The sequence below is a fragment of the Charadrius vociferus genome, unplaced genomic scaffold, assembly GCF_000708025.1.
Source record: "Charadrius vociferus isolate BGI_N301 unplaced genomic scaffold, ASM70802v2 scaffold115, whole genome shotgun sequence".
In the NCBI taxonomy this organism is placed as follows: Eukaryota; Metazoa; Chordata; class Aves; order Charadriiformes; family Charadriidae; genus Charadrius; species Charadrius vociferus.
Genome location: NW_009648636.1, coordinates 1,658,412 through 1,678,084, shown reverse-complemented (window position 1 = coordinate 1,678,084; position 19,673 = coordinate 1,658,412). Strand labels below are relative to the sequence as shown.

Genomic DNA, 19,673 nt, shown 5'->3' with positions numbered 1-19,673 from the left:
GGGCTTTATCGCAGCCCGGCCATCCCCGGCGGTGTCACTAGATGGAGCCTGGCACCTGGGATGAGGGTCCTCGCCTTTGGGGAGCTGCTGCCTGGGGGGGCTCTGCGGCTCCTGTTCGTCCCCATGTGTACAAAAAGATTGGGGGGGGAAAAAGTGTGTGTAGTAAAACTGCCATGTCCGCAACCGGCGGCCCCATCTAAGCATCAAACAGGTTGTTGGTTTTTTTTTTTTTTTATCTGGTCTGTGCGTGGACTTTTCCCACGCGGGCTTTTTTTCCCCGGGAGCTCGCTCAGTGAGCGCACCGGCAGAGGTGGAAAGAGGCAGACACACATATTTTGGTTCGTTCTGCACTTTTGGCATCTCAGGGGCACTTCAGGGGGATCGGTGCTGACTTTTCTGCTGTCTGTCCAAACTGAGCATTGAAGGAATTTTCTCAGATCTCAAGTGAGAAAATGGGTGATTTCATAAGGAAAAAAAAAATCCTTCCCCCACAGGAGACATTAAATAACAATTAAGCAAAACATAACCCCATGCCCTCAGCAACTTCTCTGAAACAAGTTTTGATCAGCTTCTACCTACTGTTTTTATATTTCCTACCTGTTTACTTTTATCTTTTCGTCTGTACACTCAGATTTCCCTCCTGTAAACACACAAATAACTCTGCTTTATGAGCAATCTTAGCTCAGTGAGGCTGTGCACATAGACAAGGTCATACAAGAATACAGAGTCTTGTAGGATGGTGGCCTGCGCTTGTATAAATGCTTACACGTACTATCGCGTGTACCTTATGGTACTGAAGTTAATCACATCAGTCAATCAGTGAATGATCAGGGTCTTGCATCAAAAACTCCCTGGAGCAAGGGATTATAAGTCACCAGCCATTTCAGAAGCAGCTACTGGTCGTGACTACCTTTGGGGTTTTTTGACGATCAGCTTGAGACACACAAGAAGGAGCCCAGTTTTCTCCACATGGCTGATGAATAATTAATAAAAATCAGGACCACTTCACTTTCAGGTGTCTTCTGCTGCATCCTTCAAGTCACAGGCTGATTTGAGAAATTCTGGCCTTTCAAATATCACACAAGTTCACAATCTTATAAACCCAGTAAATAATACTAAGGCATCCGAGACCCTAATTTTTTTTCCTCTCCAGAATTCTGCAATGTTATTACATGACTGCTACAAAGGCGGTTCACTGCCCTGCAGCCTTGGGCCCCACAGCAGTTGTGCATGTAACTCATCCTAGCTACTTATGCATTCTTCAAGGTACCGAGCACCCACCACACACACACAGAGGTTGTGGACTGAAATCAATCTGAAAGGCTTTTTTCGTTCATTTTGTTGTGCATCTCAGTGCACAGAAGCTATTTTATGATTACAATACTGCTATACTGCAGTGTGAATAATATTCACAATCATAAGTATTCATTTTCTTCATCAAGAATTCAAACTTCTTTCAAGCAGTAAGGAATTGACGCTTGCAACTTGCTTATTTGTTTTGACAGCATTATTATTCCATTGCAAAGACTAAAAATTGAGGCAGAAAGGACAAAATATTTGCCCTAAATGATATTTCAAATCATTGAAAAAGCTGGCTATAAATGAGAATTTCCTAACAATTGATGGAGCGCTTTTAAAAATTATTTTCATTGTTGATGTTGCTGATGGTACATGAACTGATGTTTAGGGATTCGTGTGTAATCAAATTAAAATGAAAATGAAGCACTTAGCTAATTTTTAGGAATGGCCTCTCTTGTTATAGGAAGCTTTCAATCTGAATCATTTGTTCAAGTTCCTCTGTAGTCAGTGGCAGAGGTAAGTGCCTCCAAGTATTCATCTGGACTGAATAGTACCAATCCTATCTCAAAACAGCTGTTTCAGAGATAGGGGTTAAATAATCTCTGGAAGTGCCTATTTCTTTATAGGTTCTGGGAAAAAATGCTAGATGATTAATGCTAGAGCTAAAGGAGGTTATGAATCTCACCGTTTTCAAAATATGGTTGCAACATGTGATTTTCATTTCAGTTCCTATCAGTGTCACTGAACTTTATCACTTATTGGCATCTTTTTACCAAAGTTCAACAGAAAGATACATGTCTTTACATGTTTCTACAAATGTATTGCAGAAAAAAAAAATTATTTGCAGAACAAATGTGTTATAGGGTGAATCACGCCGTCATTTCCAGTGCTGGACCTGCTCCCTACATAAACAGAACCTTCAACAAGGAAACGTGGTAGTGTAGGACTTTTTGCTTTTATGGGGATAGGAAAAAAAAAAAAAGGAGGAAAGTCTTGTAGAATAAAAATACCTCCTGACCAAATAGTATACAACTGCAAAAGCATTTTCACCTGTTGTAATGAATCATTTATTTCCACTGCACTTTTCAGTGTCCCAATGTAATTTCTGCAGAACAAGAACTTCAGCTTTCTGTACCACTAAGGCTGAACAGAATTCGTTTTGGAAGAACATTACTACCTATATTTAAAACTCAAACATCCAGAGATCCTGAAACGTGCCAAAAAGATAACAGAGGGCTTGTGCCTAACTGGGCAATAATGTCATTGGAACCAACTGAAATGAAACCAAGGAAGATTGCCACAAGTAATGACCAGAAATAGGGCATGAAGCCACCCATGAGTAGAAGGTGGTCGTAGCGGGCTGCCTTGTGGTGGACATCAAAGGAAAAATTACATGGGTGACTCACTCAAGGCTGAGTGACAGATGAAATGTGTTTAGGATGAAGAGACGTGCTGAAAAGTAGAATAACTTCAGAATGTCTACAGAACATCATTGTGAAAACTTCGGGTATATGTCATTGCAGAAAGAGGAAAATGGTACAGAAACTTTAAAGACTTTTGACTTCCTTCGGGATGTCCCGCAGATTTAGGAGGAGGCATTACGTGAATGTGATTTGGTATTACTTTTGAGAAGAGATTTGTAAGCCTTTTCCCCTTTACTCTCAAGTCGGAAGTGAGAGAATTACAGAGGCTGTAAATACTCTGAGGGAAGTAAGGTCCCAAGCAGAGCTGGAGATGTTAGTGCTAATTCCTTTGGGTTCTGATTTCTGCTGTAGTTCCTGCATGTCACCCCAGAAGCGACAGCAAAAAGACAGCCTTTATTTTCCCCGTGGCAGAGGGCCAGCAGAACAGCCCCGTCCTTTCTCTTGCTTCTGGTAGAGACGAGTATGTCAGGCGAATGAGGGAAGGCAGAAGTGAAGACATAGTACACTGTGATATGCGGTTATTCGAGCACGGGGTTGTTCTATAAAGAGCCTTATCAGCACAGTGCAAGTTAAAAAACCTGCCTAAGAAGGAGAGGTTACTCCACCATATGTCAAGGACTGCTCTGCTTCCCAGCTGCTTCTGCAACCCAAGAGGCATAAAGGTGACAATATTTCTCCCTGGGCTGTGAACGAGCGCAGAATTGAGATTCCACAGCTCCCGCTGTGTGCGCCCACTGACAGGATGTCATACGACAGGACGAGCATTCACGGAGGCTCTCCCCAGATAATAATACAGTATAATAGTCCTCAGTGAATTAGTAGGGTCCAAATGCATCAGATACTTAAAGATTTTTCAAATGATCAGCTTCCGGAGGGGTTCCTCTTCTAAAACTGCTCTGCTAAAGAAGGTCAAGGCGCTGGAGAGATGGTTGCTACTGTAATTCGTAGTTGCATGTGTTATTGCTGGTTCTTTCCAGCGAACACAGCCAGACAACTAATTTCAAATATCTCTCACCATTCTGTTATCTAATGCTGTCTTAACTATTGCTATCAGTCAATGCATTCCTGAGAGCAATGCTTAGCCTGGAATTGACTTGAAGCTTTCACGGTCAAATGATATCTTCTGATTAAGTCTATTCTAAAGCTCACAAAAGTCCTATCAGCTTCAAATGGCCTAAATGCATTTTTTCCTCACTGTAAGTCATTATTTCATCCTTTGGAAATTCTTAATCCACCCCATCTTTTCTGTGTGCGCTGAAATCCTTTGCAATTCTGGTATAGAAGAAGCCTTATGGATTTTCTGGGAACATATTTGGTACAGTAGTTATCCAGCACCTCATTCACACTAAATAAACAAAAGTTTGAAAATGTAGGCACATCATCTAAACATTTAATTAGATTAAAATATTTAAGTACCCAAGGCAATTGTAATCTGGCTTTTTTATGAAGATCGAGATCCACATTTTTTCTTACTTTTGTTTTGGACTTAACACAGAAATGTGCGATGTTGCTGGATTATTATGGATGGTGATTTCTTCTTTAAAATAGTCTTGCACCATAGTTATTTTTGGAGCAAACCTGCATCCCACAGCAGAAAGTAATAATTGCAAGTTTCCTTGCCACCAGGTTACATTTTCATTTCTAGCTTGACCTAGGGAGTAATGCCCCTGGACTTTGTTTATGCAATGTGTTTGTGAGAACCATGAGGGAAGTCTCTAGCTTCATCAGAAAAGAGGGATTTTAGAGCAGCAGCTTCTCCATCTAAAGTGGTATCCATAGAGCATTTACCTGCACTCTTATCTTGTCAGTGACTAAATAACGTTGCCTCTATGACAAGTTTCAACTCCGTTGGAAACATTTTTCCTTTAAGAGAGAGAGAATGGGCTTCTAGAAGATGATTATATACTACAAAAAGAGGGAGACAGATTTGCTACCAAAGTTTTGCTTCAAACGCACAGGAGTCTGTACTCGGAGCTGTGGTCCTGTTCAGATCCATCCAAAGCCCTGGGGAGCCAGAATTAATCAGGCGATCCTATTCAGTCTGATACAGTGACAATTCCTACAAAATCGGTCCTAAAGAGCACAGTAGGAAGCTGAGATGTACAAGGACTTCATCATCGAGACCAATACAGGCACGTTAAACCAAACCTCACCCTGGAGCAATTTTACGGAGTTATATCTGGGATGAATTTGTTCCGTAAAGATCCAACTTCATTTCACTGGAGGTGCAAAATTGTTTTCTTTGTTAACAAGGACACTGAGCCAGGGGGTCTCAGGTGGTGATTTTTTGGGAGTCAGAAGTAAGAAGGAGGGGGATGAAAGGGGTTTAGCTATGTCTGAGTGTTTGGTGGGCACTGAGTCCCCCCCTCCTCTTGAAGTCAGGTCTCCTATATATCTGGGAATGTGATTATAACTCTGCTTAAAGGCAGATGTTTTCTCAAAAGCACCTATGATAATAATCCTGATTTGCTGTAAAATTGATACAACAAAATTATGATGATAATAACTTATATCACTAATAGTATTTGGCACTAATAGTATTTGGTAGGCTTATGGCGATGTAAGTGGTATTTTAGCTAGAATCAATTAGGCTTGACAGAGAACCTATGGGAGAATTGTTACGGCTTACGTTGAAGATCAGACTACGCTATAGTTGTCCCTGACAGTCCATAAAGGTAAGATGCCTTTGGGACGTTCATCTGAGGCTTTACAGCATGTAAAATTTACACACTGCAGCTGTCTCAGGAGGATGATCCAACACGACGGAGTCACAGAGTCAGTGGAACAAACATACACGTAAGCAGTTGTGCTAACAAAGAGCTACGTTTCCTCATAGCTGCTGTCAGCTCAAACTACTCGCTAGATTTGCCTTTGTGCTTTCTTAGGGAAGGTTTGAGGTGTCTGAACTGCTGCAGAACAAGAGACCTCCATTCTTTATTTGCTGTTAAATCACCATTGTATTCTGCTAAAAGTTGTGGAAGGTTTCTAGTCCACCCACGGTTTGATGAAGCTGGCACTGATTTTTTCATATGAGAATCCGACGCTCGTCAATATGTACGTAAGATCTGCAGATAGTTGTCACAGTGAATCTCTTGGAGGACAGAGGTGGAGAAGTGCCTGGCTTCGGGTTGTCCCTGTACAGGTTAGTTCCAGATTGCTCAGTTTTGTTAAAACTGAAGGATGCGAAAAGTAAGAATTATACGTGTCTGTGGAACTTCTGCTTATATTCCACTGTAGGTAACTGTGAGGGTTCTGGATCTGAGCTTCAAAGACTTGACCAAGATCAGATAAAAAGGAGTCTGAGGTCCGCGCTGAACACATTACAACAATTTACCATGTTGTGGAGTAAAAGAGGTAGAAAGGGAGTTAAGGAAACCAGCTAAGACTCTGTTTTCTTGCTGCCTATTATTTCTTGCTGCACTCTGCTGCTTATCGTTACTGGGAATTGCAAGTCACCAACAGAACTGCATAAACTGTTAGAGAGGTGTAAATGATTAGTGAATGCAGGTGAACGTCGTGTCAAAGTGTCAATTCAGTCCACAAGTGCTTATTCACCTACTGTCATCGCTTTTGATTATTCTGATATTGCAGGAAGGACTCTTATGGAAACTCTTACTTCTTACTGAAGGCCTGTATGCAACAGTTCCGAACAAATGTAAACTTCAAAAAGTACAAAGTTTCCCAATGGCATCATTTAAGGTTGTTAAGTTTATTTCGCACACAGCCACATCCTCAGCTTCTGGAAAGCAAAGTGATTCAGCTGAATCAATAGAAGCCTGCCTTTCACCCTAGCCCGTGTCCTGGGTCTAAAACCAAGGAGAAATATCTCAGAAGAAATAAAATTCTTGTGCAATTCCTCCAAAATCTGTTTAGTAGGTGGAGTTAACTTCACTTGGATTTTAAAAAGTGTGAGGATGCCTTGCCTCCCTCTTCACAGGACACCCAGACTCAATCCTCAATATAGGTAACAGTCATGCAGAAAGTTTTTACAGCAGCTTTGCTCAAAAGGCGAGAGATGAGGATTATTAAGAACTGTTCTTCCACTTGGAGGCCAGAGGAAATAATCTGCTGCTGAAAGGAAGCCTGCGTTTCAACTGTGGAGTAGCTGCACCATTTGCCATGAATCGGGAAACCGAGTAACTTTCTCTGATGTTCCTTATTGCAGCTTCTTAACTAGTCCTGTTTGCTACCACGAAACACGGCTATGGGACATTTGGGGTCAAGAATTGAAGGGCAAAGGTTACTGAAGCATCCTGCCAATGCGGCTAAAAGTGACCTTTACTTGACAAAGCAGAAGTAACACAGGATCTAAAAGAACAGTATTCAAATAGCTAGTCCATCCACAACATTGCATTTGGATTGATCCTAATCAGCCATAATTTCCTAGTTTAATGGCCAATTAAAAGGCCATTTGAAAGTAAGAGAAGCAGAACAAATCAACAGGGAAAAAGCCTGGATGGTCTTTAGAAAGTAATTCAAGTTTACTTAAGTTTTACACATCTGACTAGTGACAAAATGAGTAGGTAACAGACGTCTTTCTCCAAAAGTTATTCAGATTCATTAAATAACTGGTTTCAGTATGAGATAAAATCTGAAGCATCACTGAAAAGTGAAGCAAAATACCTGCATCAAAGCAAGAGATTTATCTATCTAAACATCGCAGCAAAAATTAAATGGAGTGTAAAATCCCCCACTGTCTATTGTGCATGTTATGTACCTTGATGTGTATGTTATGTATCTTGACCTGATGTAAGAAGAAGAATTAAACTCAGTATTTATTTTATGTGTATTTACAACTGTGACCAGACATATAATGGTCAGAAGGATTCTAATTTACCATCTTTAATGCCCAAATTTTTATGTTAAATGCATCTTCAATTTGTTAAATTTTCCTGGAATTGAAGTTCCTTAAACGTTATGGGCCAAAAGTGAGAGCCAAATTACCTCTGGTTCTTTCATGGCTGGCGGTCCCAGGAAGATCCTTGCATGCCAAGAGGCAGGGACGCCTCAGTTCTTGAAGCGAGCAAAGCAGACCAATGTGCTGAGGATGAAAATGTGGAGTCACAGTGTCTCTCTCATACGGATTGGTCTCCAGTTCATATAGTCTTGAATATGGATCTGTTGATTTAGGCACTGATTTTACAAAGGGAATTGTAAAGATGCCCCCCCTGCCAGTTAATTCCAAATTTAACCCATTTAAGAACATTTCCCAAGCGGGGCTGGAGTCCCTCTCACAGCTCTATGTGGGGCACCAAGGTTTCATTCAATAGTGAAGGCTCCCTGAGACCTGTATATTACTCTTTATCAGAGGTCTCCAGCAGACAAAGCCCGCAACAAAACAGCTACCGATCTTTGTTACGGTGGCCTCATTCTGCAGAAGGTCTGCTATTGCTAGGCAATAGATGTCCCTTTTTCCATTTTCTTGACTAATATGTATGTCATGTATTGCCATCAGCGTGATTTGGATTCAGTTAGGCAGATGTGCCATCGATTGTATAATATTGTTGAAGGAACTAGCCAATACTAATGAAATAAAGAGCAACAGGACTATAAATGGACCCCACACAAACCCTTCCTATTCATGGCTCCACCAGCAATTCCACTATCCCATTCTCAAAAGGCAGTAATCCCCAAATTTACTTTTCCTCCAACACGCACAGAAACAGTAATGACACCCCTTTGCACCATCATTGGCTGCACCATCATTGGCAAATGATATAAAAACTCCTTGATTAATCATTCACGTGCCTGACTTACATTTTCTTTAGAGTTGCATTTTAGCTCTCAATTTCCTGAGAAAAGCAGTGACAGATGTATCAACTGCAGCTTTAGCTGGTAATTTTTAGGCCTCGCTACCGAAGTTCCTTCTGCGCTGTCATTAGGTAAGATTTTCCAGTTATGCTCTCTAGTCACCACTTTGCACTGAAACAAATCTTATGATTTGAATAATGCAGTGGTTGCTTATGGGCAGTTTGTATTTCAGTCTGACTATGCCATATGGTACTGAATAATAAAAATAACAATAACAACAATGACAGTAATAATAATCATCATCATCATCAGTTATTATTCAGAACAATATTCTTAATACTTTGTTAAGAAAAGGAGGTCAGGCCAAATTCTGCCTTCCACGGGAAAAAATAGTTTACTTTAGTGGAAACAGTCAGACATTTGGCAACAATTCTTGGTAGTAAATTAGCAGAGTATCAATTAATATTTATAGTTTAGGCCTGTTAAAGCCTCATGAGAATGAAGGTTCCATTTTGACTCACATTTTATGTACGTGCACAAATAAGCAACGATGTCATGTTTTCCCTTCTGCTCCCAAGCACAACAGTGCACAGACAATAAGTGGATTTTATAGTCTCTCAGCCTCTACATTTATTCCTAGAGAGTTTTGCTGGTGTTACAGATGCGAACATGCGTGGCTACAGCTTTTCCAATTTTAGATCAATGAGCCACACAGCAAAGAGCATCGAGTTGGCATGTCCTCTGCATTCATCTGAATGAAATGAAAGGGAGCTCAGTTCTTGGCTCCAGTTTTCTGTCACTCCATTGTCATTCAACAAAACCCACCAAAGAGAAAAGCGATCAATCCATAAACTCGTGAAGCCTCAGTCTCCAGCTGTCATCAGCTTTGAGCTCCTTCCACTGATCTTATCTGTTGCAGAGTGATTGAAAGTAATTTGTTTTGGTTGAAAGTAATTTGTTTTGGAGAGTAATTAGATTATCTCTTGGGGGGCTTCCTACCTGGTGACCCAGTGTTTCTCCTTGGCTTGCTGCTCATTAACATCAATTACCATAGAGACACTCATCAAAGGAAGGCTTGCACTGCCCAGGGTGGGGAACCTATTAAGAAATATGCTTCTCATTCCCGCTAGGAGATAATAAACCTTCTGATGTCAAACAATTATTTGTGGGTCAGACACATATGATCCCACTGGGGCTTAAGCCTTTCATTTGCCATCCAGTGTGAAATGCTTAGTAATTAGGAAATGAGCTAGAGCTTTCTATAACAGTGTATATTAGCATGAATATACCAGGCCCAAGCAAACTGCTAGGTAATATTTGTGAGTGTTTACCGCCACTGCCAAAGCAGTAAGGTGGACTGGTAGGCAGGCTGTGCTGGAAAAACACAAGGATGCATATTCCTCGCTTCCAGAGGTACTGGGACAACAAATGAAATACATCTCCGTAGGGGAAAGCACAGAGAGGCTCAAAAGTTCATGCTTTGACTCTTGTCCCCAGAATCAACTCTTTTTAACTGAGACAATTAATATGGTTATGTGTATGACACAGCACTGATAAGCATCATAATAACACCAGTATCTATTTTTTTCTGTAATCATGTGAGCTCTAAATGAATCATTGCCTGACTGTCACATTTACTGGTAGTGATTACATCATTACTACTATGCCATCCTCCAGAACATCACAAAATAAACAAGAACCATAATGATCCGCCTTTTGAACCACGTCTCTTTTTCAGACACAGCAAATCTGAACAATAAATCATCCCGGTTATGAATTAATTTACAAACGTTCAGTCTATAATTTTCCCTTGATACATCTTATCTTTGTGCCGTTCGGGCAGTAGAAAAAGGTTATAGAGGGAGCAGAAATGGCCATTAAAGGTAAGGTTTGGTTGTTGGGGCTTGCCTGGCCTGCACATGGACCACAGGGAAGCTGGGGGAGAAACATGGTGAAAAAGTCCTTGTTCTGCAGCTGTTGATGGCTACCTGCGGCTGTCCTGGTCCCTCGGGAGAGGAATAGAAGTCAGAGCAGCCCACATGGAAAGGGAATCATCACCCGTGCTTGTAGTCATCAAAACCCACCCTGTTGGGTGACACTGGCTCTCAGCTTTTAAATGCATGGTACGAGTCCTTTAAATCTCTTTGCTGAAAAGCTGCTAAATGCTAACATCTGAAGTAAATAACTGCCATTTTTTTCTTCATTTGTCTTGTTGGAGTAATTAGGTCATTATATCTGAAAGTGATTGTTTTATGCGTGCCAAGAGCGAATAATGAAGACCTTTGATGAATCCAGTGAGCAGCATGTAAATGTGGGGAAGGAATGCAGAGGCAAATGAGTGACCTTTCTGAAAGAGAATTTCTCCCTGCGCCACCATTTTTATCCGCATTAAAGTCAGTTAATGCGTTTACTTTTTCCTGCTGTGTATATTCTAGTTGATTCCTCAGTGCTTCCTTTTCCTAATAAAATGCACATTGTCCAAAGTGTTTGCAACGTTCTTTAAATAGGCTACTGTGGGCCTGTTTATGAGCCAGCCAGCGGCTGCTCCTATAGAGCTAAACATTTCCTCTTCCCGTAGTTTTCCAAGGAGTGCTTAGAACTTAAGTATTTAAACAGACTGTGTTTATAAAATTTTGATACTAATGCTGAACTATGGATAGTCTTTAGCCCCTAAAAATTAAGTTAAATGAAAGTAAATTTGTTTGATTACCCATGATGGTGTTAGTTAAAAAATAGAAGACAAGGACCGAACAAGCAATGGAAAATAAATAACCTTTTGTTTCTCAGGACTGATCCTCACAGGAAAAGGCAGATCAACTGCTTCCACTTAGCTGCTCATGTGAGCGAGTACAGGACCTTAGTTTACAGCCCGGTGAAACCAGATCAACTCCGTGACACATTATAAATCAACCTGAGTAAAGCAAGGAAACTGGAAACATCACGAGAAGACTGGCAAAGATTTTGTTTTGCAGGCCTTTCCTTTGAGCCCAGGGTGGGAGGAGGGCTGCTTGTGCCTGGGAGCATCTTCACCAGCGTGCGCTGATGCCGGTGCGAGGGCACTCGGCGGAGGGAGGTTGCCCTGACCCTTGAGATGTGGCCAGTGACCTTGTAGTCCTGTCTCACGTCTGCCGGCTGCCAGTGGGAAATAAAATTCAGTCTTTCAACAGCACGGCTGGTTGTGAGAGGGAGGATGCCACAGGAAAAATTAAGGTGTCTTGAAGAGGGAAGCGAATGTGGCTGCCTTGGTCTGGAAGGCTTCATGGAAGGGAAGAGGAAAAGGGGGCTGAATGTGTTTCATCTGACCTGTGTACTTCGCAGGTGTACTTTCTGCTTGCAGGTGTACGTATCCGGACACATTACTTTCCATTAACTGGTTATGGCGATTTAGAAGGAAATGAGTTCAAATCACTAGACTGTTTTTTGGTGTGTGGTATGTCAGTGGGAAAAGGGGATGTTTACGGCAGCATTTTGGCTTAAGTCGGAATAAATGGTTTGAAGAAAAACTGATTTCCCTCCCTGCTGAGCTTCAGTTTGCTTTTTGGAGTAAGTGGTATCAGAGCACGTGGACTGAATTCTCTTTGGATTAAACTAAACCTGAATATGTGTTCAGCGAAGTCCCCTGACATGCTGTTGACTGATAATATCTGTTCAGTCCATGGGACCGGATTAGACCTTGCCTGAAGCAACCGCCTTGAACTGTGTCCAGTGTGGATGCTAGCTACTCAGCGATGAATGATATTTGTAACATCTTTTGTTTTCTTAAATAAATACATTTTTTCTCTGCATGAGAGGCAACAGGTCTAGTAATTCCAAATCTTGATATTACGTCTGATAAAGGCTACTATAGATTTCACTTATTTGCTCAGTGGAAAATATGGTAATGTTTTATTATGCACTTCAGATGCTTTGCTTCTGTCCTTCGTATCCCAACTCACTGTCCTGCCAGTTTATGCTAATGAAGTGAAGAGTGTGAACCAAACAGCGGTGAATTCTTGCACCTGAGCTTTTATAGCAGTCTGCCCGCTCTTGGTGTGGGCTGACCTCCGTTTACAAGGCGATTTCTAGCTCTTTGTTCTCGGGTTTCTGAAGTGTAGGTCTAGGGAATTATGGAAGGGATTATCATCGACTTCTTATTTACTTGTGGGAAAGCTACCAAGGTAGCTACGCAAAGCGGCCTGCTAGATAAAAAAAAAAAACACAAAACAACACACACACCAAAATGTAGATCAAAAAGGATGAAGTCTGTGGCAAAAAACCTGAATTTGATCTTGGGAAAATGCCAGTTTTCCCAGCCAGAAAATTGCAAATTGCACAAAGTCTTAATAGTTCCCTATGAGGCAAGTTTCCACTGGCTATTGTTGGTATAAGCAATAACAGGGTTATTTATTAATAAAAGTAATCAACCCTTTGTGAGCAATTTACAAAGTCCCAGTTGTCACTGTCGCAGCACATTCAACCGTCCTGAGCGAAGAGGTGGTTCCTTATGCTCCAGAAGGCAAAGTAACCAAATTACAAAATGCCAAATGCAGTTGCGAGGGGTTTATCAGCTCATGTTTCCCCTTATCCTGAGATTTGAGTGCTGGCCTTCTTCCAACATTTCCAGTTTACGACCACAGATTTTACCCACTGTACCCCTTGATGGCTTTGCTGAGTCTGCCTTTTCCCACCTGATGCTGCTGTATAATCCCATTCGATCCCCCGTATGAACAGCAGGGCTGTGAGGGATTCTAGGGACATGAGCAGCTCCTAGTAGAAGAAAATGAAATGCCAGTACTCTCTTTATTTGGCTGACACAATGATCCTGTACTGCTGGATCATTAAAGGGATGTTGCAAGATAGTGATTACAGGGAAGGTTCAGCTGGTTTCCCTTTGAAATACATAAAGGTGGTGTTCAGGTAATGGTTTTGAATGTTCGTCCTTTTGATGTCTGCAGGCTTTACACTTACACATCTGGAAGCCTGCACACCTAGCTATAAACAGACATCGCAGCTATGTTTCACAGCTGGCTTTACAAAAGACCAGCAGGATGCACATCACTTACAAATGCCACCCTTTTCTTTTCCTTTAGCTCGCTTGAAATTGTATGTTGTTAACTTGTTACTTGCTTTGGTGATTGTTTTATTCATTTTCTTTTTACTCACCTTCAAAGAAGCAGTCTGGCCCCACAGACTTTGCTGTGTTGCCATAGGAATAGCCGGGGCTGGGGACCGGCATTTGTTCTCAGAAGCCGATTCAAGACCCGCTGAGGACCACGTGAAGGCTTTGCTCTGGTGCAGGGTGCCCCCAGCCTGCTGTGAAAGAGATGAGGATATCCTGCCAATCAAAGGAGACATGGTGGGGTCAGTTAGGACACAAATCTTATTCATTTCAGTCTCTCTAGCCTCATATTTAATTACCTTTTACTTCTAGATTTAACTTCAGTCTGTACAAGGAGTGACAAAATGTCATTGTCGTTCAAAAACTGCTTTATGGAAGCAATGTCTATGGATGACTTCTTAGTGTCACAGCTCAAAAGCAGTATGCATGTTCTCACCAGAAATGGGAGCCACCATCATTAAGTTTTGAAACACTTGGCAAACACATGCCATTGCATTTGAGAGAGCGTTTGATTCAGAGAGTTGGCCATGTCTTCCCAGGGAAGTGCTGTATTGGTCACGCTGCCTGGTGCCAGCTACCTACCTCAGGAATAAGCAGGTTTGGGGCTTTAAGATTGCTATGCTAAACATAAGAATTTGCCACTTAGGACATAAGACCAAGGGTTTTCCAAATTCAGTTTCCCTGCTTTCCAACTGGGTCTCATGCTGAGCTATTGGAGTTAGGGATTGGACAAATCTGGAAGCATGATTTTGACATCCTTCAAATATCTTGTTATAACTGGAAGAGTATGTTGGGGCAGGACATAAGCTGTCCTGGACATAAGAGCATGTTGCAAGGACATAAGCATGGCTGGAACGAGTCAGATCAAAGATGAGTCTAGTCCAGGATCCTGCCAATTTGGTAGCGGTTGGCTACAGATATCTACAGAATGACAAGACAAAAAGGACCACACAGAGTCATTCTTTGACCTCTGGCAATATTTGTTAGAGGGACTTTATGAAATGAAGGTTATAATCTAGATTATTGTACTCAACAGCTTAAAATGGAACTAACATTTTATTTGATCAACGCTGATTTCAGCTCTGGTGTTTTCAGGGAACTGGAGTTCCAAGATGTCTTACCCCAGGGCAGCCCTGGGCAGGGGGACTGGTCCAAAACTACAGAGTTAAGGTGTAACTTTCTTCTGTAAAATCTCTGTGCCATCCTGCCCACTCTTTTGTCTTTATCCTTGTGGCTGCTAATACTTTTTCATTTCACCTTGTTTCAAACAAGGTGCCCAGTGCCAATTATTTACTGATTTCTAGTGTTATTGGTCTTCCCTTGAGCCCTTTTGAAAGCAAGAATCGCATTTGCCATCTTTCCTTCCTCTGATACTAAGGCTGGTGCAAGCAGTGAGTTTCATATCCCAGTTAGCAGTTCAACGAGTCCGTATCTGAGCTCGTTTAAACTCTAATACCCTCTGGTGAATAACACAGGTAAATGTCCTGTGGTTAATTGCCCTGTCATACTTACCCCAGCAGAAAAAATGAAAGAAAATACAATGGATGGACACTTATACAATTGAAGCCTTATTTATATAGAGCTTTTAGACCAAACTGGCAAAATGTGTAGCAGCAATTCATCAGCTCACCTCTCTGTGGTACCCAGTTTGGTCTAAAACCTCCATGTAAAGAATGCTTTTACTACATCAGTGCCCACCTATTGCATTATTTCTTTTTCAAATAAACACAGAAAGGAAAGAACTTCCCATTTTATTCTCTCCTTTCCAAAAAGCGGAGAACAAGAAAGTGCTGTACCTAAGACAAGACAGGTTTTTGAACAGCCAGTTCCCATCCAAGCCCATCAGTCCTCCCTCCCCTTCTCCTCCCCAGGAGCACATTCCTGCAAAACTTTAGTTGAAATCGCTTTGTTATTTTCAGCGCGCTCTGCCAGTTTGCAGCCCATGCCATGACACAGCATTCCTTCCGCTTTGTTTGGGCTGCTCCAATTTTGAGCTGACATTTAGCAAAGCTGCATTAATGTCCCCTTAATACAAGAGTCCTTGTTGAATGCAGTCGGCTGAAGTTGCAAGTTTTAGGCATAGGCATGAGTGGGGTGTGCAGCCCTGAATCCCAAAAGGGAATTCCCCTGTTCCTTGCGGGTGTAGGGCTTGTTTTGCCATGGAGCTCGCCTTGGACATGGGTTGCAGCTCAGAGATAGCTGGAGGGAGCAAAACCCTTCAAGAGAACAACATTTCCTTTGGCGTTTCAGGGAAGACCTTTCCAAACCCTATAAAAACATCGTGTACCAGCACGAGGCTGAGAGCAGATTGTTTCGGATGGATTATTTTGGTATGCATAGCAGAGGGGACATGCTGGGTATATTTCTGTTCCAGCATTTGATTTGGGACTTGACTTCACTGAAGTCACTAGAAGCTTCCCTACTCACTTCAGTAGACCCGAAACGGGGCTGCGATGTAAAGTATACCGCAACTAGCAAGTGCATAACTGCAAGTGTGTGTTTGTTACTTAGTCAGTGCTGATACGTCTTTAAATTAGCAGCAAATGCTCTTTTAAAGCCATCACAGTCAAAGTTTTTCACAACAAACCATCCACTCTGCCAAAGGGGGCAGCTTTTGCTAATAGAGGCTTATAAGTGTTAGCTGGAGAGGTGAACCAAACCGTAAACGTTTGCTTTCTACTTAGCGAATGTCTGTCATAGCCCTGCTAAGTAGCCAGAAACAAATTATGTGCGAAACTCAGCATCCCGCTCCCTCTCTCTCTCTTTCTCTCCTCTGATTGATATTTGCTTATGCAGCCCGAGTCCTTAATTTAATTAACAGGAATATGCTTATTTTACAAATGATAACCTTGTAATCTCCTTAGCAGGAAAAAAAAAAGAACATTTTTTACCACAAGCTATTCTTTGTTGCACATCATTTTATTACCAACATTGTTGCGTGCCTTAATGTACTAAAAACTAAATTAATCTTTCTGATTATTTCCATTAACTTACAAGTGGATTTTATTTACAGAAAATAGTTGGGAAAGCCACGGAAGTATCCTGAAGCTGTGTGTCATTAAACAGACTTATAGAGTAGCTCAATGTTGTAAGTGCTTGTGTCAATTATAAAATGAATTAGCATGGACTTTTAAATATTTTCTTTAATGGAATAATTGAGTGGATTCTCCCCAAGTGTCACTGTTTTGAACAAGCCTGTGAACTGCACACTTTGGTGAAATTTCATAGATCCCTATGAAAGGTAAAAAACTAATAGATATTGATAGCTAGCAGAGGTATTTTTAAGTATGTATATCTATGTTTATATCTATAGACACATTCATAAAGCTGTGGCTGTTGTATTTTTTTGTGATCCTTTGGCACAGCGTCTAAAGAACCCATGCTGGTTCTGCCTTAAATGTGGATTTATGATCACCAATTTATGCGCTTTTCCCTTTTATGAGGAATATATCCTTTAGTGCACTCCCACCACCAACATAAAGAAATATTTTTATTGATGGTCACATGTAAAGGCAATTTTGTTAACGCAGCAACTTGTACAGGTGAGTGCCCGACTGTGTCCTTAGGAAATCAGTAGACATCTGTAAAGCTGGTGGAGCTTTCTCCAGAATCCAGAGAACAGCATGTTTGATGCTGCTGCGAATAGAATTGGCACAAATTGGCGAGCAGATGCATATTTGCTCCCATGTTTTTCTTAATTAACTTTTCGAGAGTGTAAACAAGGAACAAATGCAAATTTATACTGCATCATCTTCCAAAACCCTAATGGAAAAAAACCTCAGATTTATGTCAGGAGAAGTAAATATGATAAGTGTCAACCTGCAGCTATGGTACCTACATGAACACATACAACTTTTTATTACATGTATATATATTCCTTGTTTCTGTGTCTGTTCACCTTTCTGTAAGAGTGACAACAAGCAGAATATATTCATGACTATTAATCTATCATTCAGCCTGGGTCATTTGATGGCTGCACAGGTGGCCTTATTTAATTTTTGTGATCATTCTGCATAAGAGCAAGAACATTTGTTTAAACACTGAATTTCAAACTAATAATGTAGAATACGCTTCCCAGCACATGCATTCCCTCATTCCGCAAGGTCACTAATTCGCACTCACCTGACTTGCAAGCAGAAAAGTATCAGGAGATTCTTCTTCCACCAGTTAAAACCTGACGAGGTATTTGTTATTTTTTTTAGCCTTTATTCATGAAATATTTTAACTAATCTATTTTTCTGCTCTTAGTTTTGCTGGGTGCCTGTGACTACCAGTAAGCTGAGGCTTAAAGGGTCCAAGTAAGTCCTAATGATATGCGCTAATTATTCTACAAAGGCCACCCAGGTATGCATAGGAGGACTTTGTTTAGAAACATGGTAATTACAGACAGATTTCTAGTGCGAACATTGCCATTGTGATATTTATTTGGTAATATAAAGGGTAAAACCCCCAGACTGAAATGAAACGTCTCAATTTTTAACTTCAGGAAGTATTTTGATAGACTTTCAACATGTTAAACCATTGTGATTGTGTTTACTCTTTTATTCTGTATATTGGACTAAGATGAATTCCAAAATTATAGCATTTACTGAACAAGCTCCAGAGCAACAATCATATGAAGTACCTGATTCCACGAAGTCACATTCTTTGCTGTTTACTAATCATTAGTCCAAATTATTAACTCCAGGAGTTATTCACCAAGGCATGAAGCAAAATGGTATTTTATGGCTAGAGCACCTATTCTGTAATTAAGATTACATATATACATTAAAATGAGCACAATATATAACAAGAATTAATTTAAAACAAGTGATTATCTTGGCTGTGACTAGCATTACTAGAATAAAGGTTTGTGAAAGATGCTAAATTTCTGAACTTCGAGGTCAAGGACTTACAATTTATCTTACTATTTAATTTCTTAGGTTTCCATTTATAGAACTGACTTCAGCAGTGTTTCTGAATTCAAAATCTGTAAAATAAAATCAGTAACACAAAGCGACGTGTAGAGATGGCCATCTATACAGACATCCTTCTGCCTAAAATACACTTTGCTTTGATTATTCCATCAGGGCGTACCTTCTTTGCATGGCATAAGGCTATCATAGGTATATTTATAACTTACATAGTTCTATAAATACATGAGTGCTTTTCCTTGACCATGCCAAGCATGCTGAAGAACCCCGTGCTGAATTGCCCACGCTATGATTGCCAAAACAGATATGAACCAGTGAATCACATCTGATAACGTATCAGGGAACACAAAGGACCTGTTTTTTATGCTTTTCTGGCTGGTAAATGGACACTTAATGGTCTAATTCTGCTTCCGTGATGGTTTGTGGCTAATATACCTTGCACTTCAGACGGACGCGTGTGTTGAACTCTTCACCGCTGTAGGTAGGCCACTGCTCGCTGAAAGCTAGTTTGATTACCTCTGCAACCCTCAGACGTTGTGGAAAGAAACTGCAAAGGACCGAGGGAAAGGAGACATGTGGGTTAAAATAAAATATAGGCAAGTTAGAAGTTCTGTGCTAACCTGGTGGCTTAAACCACAACACCTGAAAAGGAGCTTGAACTTAATGCAGAAGATGAAAACCAAGGGCAGATAGCAACCAGAGCATATACCAACCAGAGCAGTAAGAATAAGTTTTGAAGTAAAAGAGGTAGATTCATACCAGATATAAGGAAGAAATGTTTTCCGCTGAGGGTGGTGAGACACTGGCCCAGGTTGCCCAGAGAGGTGGTAGATGCCCCATCCCTGGAAACATTCAAGGTCAGGTTGGATGGGGCCCTGAGCAACCTGCTCTAGTTGAAGATGTCCCTGCTCATTGCAGGGGGGTTGGACTAGATGACCTTTAAAAGGTCCCTTCCAACCCAAACCATTCTATGATTCTGTGAAAATAAACCCACCCTGACAAGAGTGTAGCAGACAGTCTGTGCATATTAACGTCTGCGGGAAGAAACCTGAGTCACAGGGTCGGATATAGACACGAGTCGCTCCCGTGTTGGCACAGTTTGCATCATTGCTGCCAGCCGCAGCAGGCAGGCCCAGGTGCGTGTTTGGTTAAAGCTCTTTGGCCTTAACATGATTAATAAGGTCTCAA

The 19,673-nt window shown here is 41.2% G+C and overlaps 1 protein-coding gene across 1 annotated transcript in view; it reads right to left on the bottom strand.

The window, feature by feature from the left end:
* FGF19 (fibroblast growth factor 19) overlaps positions 1–13,689 on the bottom strand; it is an 18,521-nt gene extending 4,832 nt beyond the window's left edge. The window contains exon 1 of the mRNA XM_009886297.1: positions 13,617–13,689. Within this exon, the coding sequence (XP_009884599.1) occupies positions 13,617–13,689 (73 nt within the window). The remainder of the gene's footprint in view (positions 1–13,616) is intronic.
* Between the last annotated feature and the right edge of the window lie 5,984 nt (positions 13,690–19,673).